General features: G+C 26.6%; 2 protein-coding genes across 2 annotated transcripts; one reads left to right on the top strand and one right to left on the bottom strand.

Moving 5' to 3' along the window:
* Positions 1-765: 765 nt before the first annotated feature.
* Positions 766-6871, bottom strand: Phum_PHUM255350 (uncharacterized protein; the record flags this gene model as incomplete). The annotated part of the gene is made up of 6 exons (XM_002426428.1): positions 766-873; positions 977-1131; positions 1225-1414; positions 1859-2039; positions 2376-2690; positions 6729-6871. 6 exons carry the CDS (start codon positions 6869-6871, stop codon positions 766-768), a joined length of 1092 nt encoding a protein of 363 aa, XP_002426473.1.
* Positions 6872-7263: 392 nt separating this feature from the next.
* On the top strand, positions 7264-9225 carry Phum_PHUM255340 (phenylalanyl-tRNA synthetase beta chain, putative; the record flags this gene model as incomplete). The annotated part of the gene is made up of 5 exons (XM_002426427.1): positions 7264-7882; positions 7993-8180; positions 8281-8608; positions 8697-8878; positions 8986-9225. The coding sequence occupies 5 exons, from the start codon at positions 7264-7266 to the stop codon at positions 9223-9225; spliced, it is 1557 nt and encodes a 518-aa protein (XP_002426472.1).
* Between the last annotated feature and the right edge of the window lie 349 nt (positions 9226-9574).

Here is a 9574-nt window from a genome sequence, read left to right as displayed (position 1 = left end):
AAAAGAAAGTTTTCATTTTAACGAGAGAAAATAACATAACTAATCATTATTATTTTTTTCTCCTTTCCTTTTCTTTCCTTTCCCTTAAATAATAATTATATAATAATATAATAATAATAATAATAATAATAATAATAATAATAATAATAATATTTCTTCGCGTGCTAGAACGTGAATAAAAAAAAATTTCCCCGGCTTTGTTTCTTTTTATTCCATTCTAAAAACTTTTTTTTTTTTAGTTTTTTTTTTTTCTTCTGACATTTTCTGTCATATGAATTACGATGATGGTTCGCGTGTGTGTGTGTGCGTGCGTGTGCGTGTGCGTTTTTAAACAATTATCATTATTTATTATGTCACGTAAAAATTATTATGTAACAAATCTTTTTTGTTTTTGTTATTCGAGTAACGTCCCTCCTCGTTTTTTTTTTTGTTATTTAATTTTCTTTTTTTTCCCCTCAAAGAAATCAATTTTCGATTACCAAACAAACAAACAAACAAACAGCAAAAAAAAAGAGACAATAATAATTAATTTTCGATCGAAAGTATCGTATAATATTTTTTTTTTTTCGTTTTCGTTTTTATTTTTTTTTTTTTTTTAAATACGGTACGAAAATTCCATATTGAATGACAAAAAATAAATTTCTCTTTCTCTCTCTCTCTCTCTCTCTCTCATCTATTTATCGCCTATGTGAAAAATCTAATCTCTATAAATATTTACAATATTTATAATTATGTATGTATGTATATATATTATTATTATTATTATTATTGCTTATTGCTATTTTTGGCACTGGTTTTCGACGCTTTTCTTTTTTTCAATTGTCTCTCGTGTTCTTTATTGAAAACTTCTTCGCTTATATCCAGTCTTATCACCTGTAAGAAAAAAAAAAGAAAACAAAAAAACTTTTTATTTTATTTTCTCTCCCTTCGTGTGTGAGTAAGAAGATGATTTGAAAGGTAAAAAAAAAAAAAAAACCTGAGGAATCAAAAAATATTCTTCCAAAATTTCCGGCGGAGGATTTCTTAACACCTCCAAAGTTTCATACATTGTCGGACAATTTTTCAACGTAGCTCTACTGTCCAAACTGAATTTCATTATGACTAGAGCCGCTTTAAAAATCACTTTAACTCCTGGACACAAAAAAAAAAAAAAAATTTAATATTTATTCCGCTGGAAATTCCCGATCAACGATTTTTAAGGGAAAACCCCCCTTAACACATCACCTTCGCATAAAAACATATCCCAAATCCTGAGTACCGTCGCCCACGGGAGTGACCGAGTGAAAACGCATAGAAACCATTCCGTCATGTAAAGTATGGGTTCCATTTTTTGCTTTTTTATATGCTTGTAAACTCTCGGAGCGACTTTTTTTAACAAACCGAATAAAATGTCTCCGTCCAATTGCAAGGATTCCTTTTTTTCCCCCAGAAACCAAAAAAAAAAAAAAAAAAAAAAAAACAAATAATCACGTGATTGATGACGTAGTAACATATTAATTTTTTTTTTTCGTAATAAATTTTTCGTCTAATTGTGGTATCCACTAATAATTAACGACCATTTTGAATTTGGTCCTTGACCACCACGCGGTTAAATCTTCCTAAATAATAATAATACTAATTAATCTTTTCCGTTTTTTTTTTTTTTTTAAATATTCAAATCTTAACTTTGATTACGTTTCATTTCCCCCTCCCCTCCCCCTGTCCTGTTATTATTATTATTATTATTTTTTCTTAAATGACGCAATTACAATTAATTTTCAAGTTTTATATATTTTTTTTTTTTATCAAAAAACGTAGGAGTGGTAATTTCATTCAATTATTATTATTATTATTATTATTATTATTATTATTATATTACCATTCCCTGACTGTAGTAACCCATGAGATATTTTTCACAAATTGAAACAAGGCACCAAAAAGCTTGCTCTGCAGGCATGTGCATGAGAAGAAAGGCAGCCAGCGGAGCTTGAGCTTGACAATATCCAACAGCGGGATTTAATATAGAAAAACATTTTAAAACCTGAGATAATTCCGTTTGCCTGAAATAATAAAAAAAATTCTAAAATATTTATGAATGAATTTAAACTTTCTCTCTCTCCCCCCTCTCTCTCTCTCTCTGTATTCTATTTCCTTCTCCCACTTATTTAATAATTTCATATTACGAAATTAACTTCCTCCTCCTCCTCTTCACATCACATCTCCTAGTAAATTATTAATAATATGCATTCTTTTACAAAACGAGTAAAGTATAAAAATAGAAAGAGAGAGAGAGAGAGAGAGAGAGAGTTGCCATTTGATTTCGTAATATAAAAAAAAAACGTGCAACGCATGTGTGTGTGTGTGTGTGTGTGTGTGTGCGTTCAGAAAGTTCGTACCCAACTCCTTCCTCGGAAATGAACATTTCGTGATAGGGAAATTGTCTGTGAAGGTCTTTTTTAATGTCGTCCACCCATCTTGGATCTCCGTCTTTTTTACACAAATCATCGTATAATCCTTTCGATTGTTCCATTAGAAATTGTCCGCCGCACAGGTACAGCCACGCTCTCGATCTTAACGAGGGGGGAATCCCTTTCCTGCATCTTTTCCTTATTTTCCTATAATCCTTATCCATGTACTTTCTCCAGTCTGCCAACATTTGAATCCATTTTCGTTCTCTTCTAAGAACGACCGCACGAGGGACGAGTTGAATGCTGGAAATCATAAAAAAAAAAAAAACGATTAATTGATATCGATCGAGAGTCACCATATTTACTTTAAATTCGATAATAAAAAAAAAAAAAAAAAAAATTGTCGTCTGCTCATTAGTTCACCTCAAAAAAAAATCTTAAAATATTTTACAGCCTGTTTTACAAGTTTTTTTTTTTTTAATTTAAGCTTTTGCAATTGATTAACAACAACAACAACAACAACTTTCAACAAACACTTGAATCTCCTCCAGTAAAAAAAAATGATGATGATAATAATAATAATAATTTAACAACAATTTCATTTAAAAAAAAAATTTTTTTTTATTAACGATCTGCGACGACGACAAAAAAAACGTATCCATAACCGGAATAATTTTTTAACCTTAAATCCTGTTTATTTGTTTTATTTCCGGTTTTTTTTTCTTTAAAAAAAAAATTTAAACGCTGGACATTTAAACGTGCCTTGGACACAACGACAAACAAACAAACAAAAAATTTTTTTTTTTTTTTTATCAAAAGATTCCGTAAAACAAACAAACACAAACACATGCGAAATTACTCATGATTATTTTTAACTTTTCTTTAAAAAAAACTTAATAATAATAATAATAATTCGCCATCATTATCGATTTTCAAACTATTATTACTATTATTATTATTATTATTATTATTAATTGCCATCGCTAAAAATAATAATAATAATAAAAATTCCTCAGAGTGAAACAATAAAAATAAGAAAAAAAAAAAAAAAACTGGAAAGTTTCGAGAAAGCGGAAATAAATAAATAAATAAAAAGTCAAACGATTTAAACGATTTTAATAATAATAATATTAATAATACTAATAATTTTAATAATAATAATAATAATAATAATAATAATAATAATAATAATAATGATAATTCGCTTGTAAAATTTTACCATTGATTTTTTTTCTTTTTTTTTTTCATTTTCCTCTCGTTCGAACGAACACGTATGACCACCACCGTGTTTGTCGGGTAACAAAATACCATTGACTCATAATAATAATAATAATAATAATAGTAATAATAATAATAATAATATCATCCATTTTCGGCTTGAATGACATCGTTTGTGTTCATGCAAATTGATTTTATTTCATTTTCTTTTTAATTTTAAAACGTTTATTAAATATTAAACATTATTATAATTTTGAATAATTTTTCTTATACGAACTGTGATATACTATTATACCTTTCGTAAAGATTAATAATAATAATAATAATAATAATAATAATAATAATAATAATAATAATAATAATAATAATTCATTTCACGTTTTTTGAATTTAATATGATGATTTTGTATGCGTGCAATCAAAAATTATTTCCCTTCGAAAAAAATTTTTTTTTTTACTATGAAACAAACGACGACGACAAACGAGCTCGTCGCCTTATTTGACCGAATATTTAAATGAAACCTTAATAATAATAATAATAATAATAATGATAATTAATAATAATAATAATAATAATAATAATAATAATAATAATAATAATAATAATAATAATAATAATAATAATAATAATAATAATAATAATAGCAACGAGACTAGTAAAAAAAAAAATGAAAAAAAAAAAAGGAGAATGCGTGTTGTTGTTGTTGTTGTTCTGAGGAGTGGTCGTTCGGTCAGATTTTTGTTACAAAAAAACTTATAATCATTGAAAAAGTTTTTACGTTTTAGTTTTGTGTCACTACTTCCTAAGGGAAAAGTAGAAAAAAAAAAAGGGGATTCTTCTTCCACGATAAATAAAAAATTAAAATCATGGCAAAACGTTTGACACCGGAAATATTATTAAAAGAAAAGCCTAAACGTTTAATCCAAAATGATATAATTTCACACGATGGAACTTTCACGGGGGAAAAGGGAGAGGGGGAGGGGAGAGATAAATAATAATAATAATAATAATAATAATAATAATAATAATAATAATAATAATAATAATAAATATTTTCTACGAGGTTAGAAAACACACATGACATTTGTCAGTTATTTATATACACGCTTTTTTTAGTTATCAACCGTAAACCGAAGGTTACAAAGTGATAAGTTAATGCAAAAATTTTCACGTTTATTGAACCTAATTTTTTTTTTTTTTTCAAATAATAATAATAATTGTGTTTGGTAACGGTTTCGTTTCAAGGTTTCGAATTATTAAATTTAATACCTATTTTTTTTTTCTTTCTGTTTCTTTTGCTAAGAAAAGGTGTGGAAATCCGGTATAATAAGGTACGAAGTTACGAAACGAAAATGGAAAAAAAAAAAAAAAAACATATCGAGTTTGGATTAATTAATTTGTGTTGGGTCATTTTTTAGGAAATGACTCTTATCGATAAAAATTTGTATTTTTTTCCCTACTTTTCTCCCCTCCCCCCACCCACCCCCCTCTCTCTCTCTTTCTCTTTCCCCTATTCGAAAAAATCGAATGGGATTTCATTCGCATCACACATAAATAAATTTTTATTAACCCTAAATAGTTTTATTATTCGATTGCCATTTCAATTTAAATTTTAAACAAGAACTACTAATAATACTACTACGGTAATTTTCGCCATTGAACAAAAAAAAATTATTGCTTTGATTAATTTCGTTTGGGTCAATTTTTATGTCATTGTCAGTCACCTTGGACAATAAAAAAAAAAAAGGAATTCGTTTGTCCCCAATCAAAATAAAAGTCACGTTATTTAACCAATTAGTCCAAAAACCAAATTGAAAAAGAACTAAAAAAAAAAAAAAAAATGAATTTCAGGTGGGTTAGAGAGAGAGAGAGTTATTGAACTATTTTTATTATTATTATTATTATTATTTAAATAAAACCATTTATGCGAAACAATCAAAGTTACCTACTAACACATTTTAAATAAAATTTCATTTCGAAGGTGCCATTGAAAAAAAAAACAATGGCTGATAGGATAATAAAAGTAATTACTCAAAGGGAACCAAAATATAACCCTGATAACAACTAAAACAAATCAATTATATACCTTAATGATATTTAAATCATATATTATTATTATTATTATTAAACATTTTAAAATTTTTAATAATTAAATAAATTAAATTGACCAATTATTGAAAAAAAAAAACTAAATTTGAACAGCGATAGGTGATATGTGATTATGTTACAAAACATTCAAAAATTCATTCAAGGCTAACAAAAAAAAAAATATTATTCGATTTAAACAAACAAATAATATTTTCAATGCATAGGCTACTCACTCACTGAAAGAAATTTTTTAGGTAATGCTTAATGTAGGGGTTCTAGTGTATTGAAAAAAAAAAAAAAAAAAAAAAAAAATGTTTTCTATTTAAAGATTTTTTATTTTAGGGATTCGAAATACTCAAGATTTTTTTTGCTAATTATAGAATATTTATTTTATTCGAATTTAAAAGGGGTTTAAATTTTGTATTTAAAAATAACTTTAAGCATATTTTAAAACTTTGGATTTGACGATTAATACAAATACTAAAAAAAAATAACAATATTATTATTATTATGGTTACTATTATTGATTTTTAATTGCCAATTAAAAGTTAATTAATATTATGAATAATGAGAATTAAAATTCTTATCAGATTTAAAATATAATGAAAAATTAAATTTAAGGAAAAACATATCATTAATTATCTTATTATGCAATTAAAATATGTTTTGGTATTTTTTTTTTTTATATAAAAACATTAGTTTAAAACTCAAACAGGAAGTAATTATTGTTACATAAATTTGAATTCTTTGATTTATTTATCTCGATTATAGGTAAAATAATATGCAAGGTTTTTTTTTTTGTCGGTGTCGACAAAAGTCGACAAAAGAAAAATTAATTTTCTTATCAAAAGTTATTTCTCTTTATTAAGACTTTTGCAAAATTTATGGACAAGTATTGTAGTCCCCTTTTTGATTTAGAGTTTATTAACACTTAAACCAAGTTCATTTATTAAATTAATGAATTGAAAAAATTATTCAAGAAATAAACTTGTGATAAGAGTTTTGAAATAATAAATATTTTCTTATTTGACTTACGGTTCAGCTGTATATTGAGAACCTCCCAAAAATCCATGTCTGTCAGGAACAGTTGAAACGTTTGATCCGTTATTAGTTGCACAGCTTGCTTCGGAACAAGTTTCATCTCCATCAATATCACTTCTGTTACATTCGGATGCCATTTTTATTTAATTACTGTCACTCGATTGAAATTATACATTTCGTACATAAAAAAAAAAAAAATTTTAATAAATTTCAATATGTGGTACGCGCTACTAGTTGTAAGTTATTTTTCCATATACAAAAAAAAAAAAATTTAAAACGACGTTTCAAGAAAATTTTGAATATAAGCGCATTTTTTTTAGTTTTATATAAAAAACTAATCTCTACCACATTATTTCGTAAAATGGTTCATGACAGTTAAAATTCACACCTCACACTATGGCGTCAATAATAACAAATATTGTCTCTTTCTTTCCAAAAAGAAAAGTAAAAGTGATTTAAAAGCAAAAGGTACTATTCGCGAGTTTATCGCGATAAAAGGTCTGTTTCCGTTTATTTATATAATTTAAAAATGGCGGCTTGGCCGGAGATACAGAGTGTTATTAAAGATAATAGGTATGAATTGATATTATCTGGAAATTCTGTTTCTGACAGAATAAAAAAAAATAATTTGAGTGACGAGTTATTTTCATGTAAAAGCTTAAACTTTCTTCAAATATCTGACACATGTCTCCATGAAATTTCGCCGAAAATCAAAATGCTTGATAACCTCACTTCTTTAGTTTTACATTCGAATAATTTGAGTAAATTATGTCCAGAAATCGGTTGTTTAATCAAATTAAAGTTTTTGAATGTATCGAACAATAATATCGAAGAATTACCTTCCGCAATAGGAAAATTACAAGCACTGACTTCGTTAAATGTTAGCTCTAATAAAATTTCTGAAATTCCGGACTTGACTAATAATACACAGTTAAGCACAGTAGATTTTTCTCACAATACTTTGACTGAAATGACGCAATTATGTAATAATCAGTTGATTCGGCTGTCTGAAATACATTTAAAAAAAAACTACATTAAAGTGATACCACCAGAAATTAACGTTTTAACGGCGTTGAAATTTTTGGATGTAAGCAGCAATGAAATAACCCAAGCCACCGGAGAGCTAACAGACATTTCTAAATTGAAAGGTAAAACTAAATTTCTAGTTTTGTAAGTTCATTTGATTCTTTTTAAAAAAAAAGAAATTTTTTAGTTTCAACTGTAAAAATCTAACTTATCTATTTTTCAATATTTGCAGATGTCAATTTACAAGGAAATCCTTTATCCGACAAAAGGCTTGCCAAATTAGTGATTCAGGGTAAATCAAAACCAATATTAGATTACATAAAAGAACATGGTGTTAGAAACAGTGAAAAAGATGAAAATGCCAAAGGGAAAAAGGGCAGAGTTAGAAGAAAAACAAAAAACAGCGAAGGAGAAAATCTTGTAAGATATACAGCAATAAATTTTTTCTAATTTTGCTTTAAAAATTTTAATAATCGTAAAAATGTAGTAATATAATTTTTTTTTGTCTCAATTTTCTAAGGAACAAAGTATTTCTTGCAAGTACAAATTAAAAATAGTCAAGTCTGATGATCCATGCATTGTAAAACAGGCAAAATTTGCCAAAGAAGTCAGACCGCATTTTTTAGCATGTGTCGTTAAAAACATATCGTGGGATTTGGAAACTGTTAAAAAATTTTTACAACTTCAAAACAAAATGCACGATGGTATTTGCGACAAGAGAAATTTTGCCACTATCGCAACACATGATCTTTCTTTGTGCAAAGGTAGAAATTTCCTTTACACTGCTCTCTCTCCTGAAGGATTTAAAATCATACCCCTGTCGAGAAATAAAGAATTCACCGGAAAAGGTATAATGATCATGTTGAATAAACGGGAAAATTTTTTTAAATTTTCTCGATGTTTTAATTTTAAATTTTATTTTTTTTCTCTCTGCAGAATTATTTCTTCAATTGCAACAAGAAGCAGAAGCTTTGAGAAAGGAAAAAAAGAGAAACACATATTCGGGGATTCATAAATATCTGTATCTTTTAGAGGACAAACCGTTGTATCCTTGTTTATTGAATTCGGAAAACACGGTGATTAGTTTTCCTCCTCTAACAAACTCCGATTCGACCAAGGTACGTATATATTTTATTTCGCGCACGAAAAAATTTTGGATTTAATTCGAAAAAAATTTAATATTTAATTATTATTATTATTATTTTAGATATCCGTCAACACGAAGGAATTATTAATTGAAGTCACGTCATCGAAATCTCAAAGCAATTGCAAAAAAGTTTTAGATTCCCTATTGAAACAAATGTTACAAAGTGGAATCGCCACGACGTTCGACGAAGAATGTTTCACTATGACGGTCGAACCCGTACGCGTGGAAGATCCCGAAGGAACTTTGATCGTTTCTTATCCATCGAAAATCGATTTAGAATTCGAAGATGACACGATTCAAATAATCAGAACAACTTGAACATTTCAACTGTTACTATTATTATTATTTTTTTTTATTAATTTGTTTTGTTTTTTTCTTTTATTTTATTTTCGTTCAATAATAATTTTAAAGTTGTGCCGTGCCGTAGAAAAAAAAAAAAAAATGGCGGCAAAGCATTAAAAAAATTTTTTTCTTTTGTTTTCTTTTTTTTTTAACGTGTGAATAACATAAAAACAAATCGATAAGAAAATTTCTGATCGTTAAATAATTATTATTATTATTTCATGTAATTATTTTTCATTCATTAAAAAATTTTTAAATTTTCTTTTTATTTTATTTTTGTGAGGTAAGAGTGTGATTTAATAATAATAATAATAATAATAATAAT

This window comes from Pediculus humanus, genomic scaffold (assembly GCF_000006295.1).
Source record: "Pediculus humanus corporis 1103172107629 genomic scaffold, whole genome shotgun sequence".
Taxonomy (NCBI): domain Eukaryota; kingdom Metazoa; phylum Arthropoda; class Insecta; order Psocodea; family Pediculidae; genus Pediculus; species Pediculus humanus.
The sequence above is the reverse complement of the archived record's forward strand: the minus strand, read 5'-3'. Positions and strand labels throughout refer to the sequence as shown.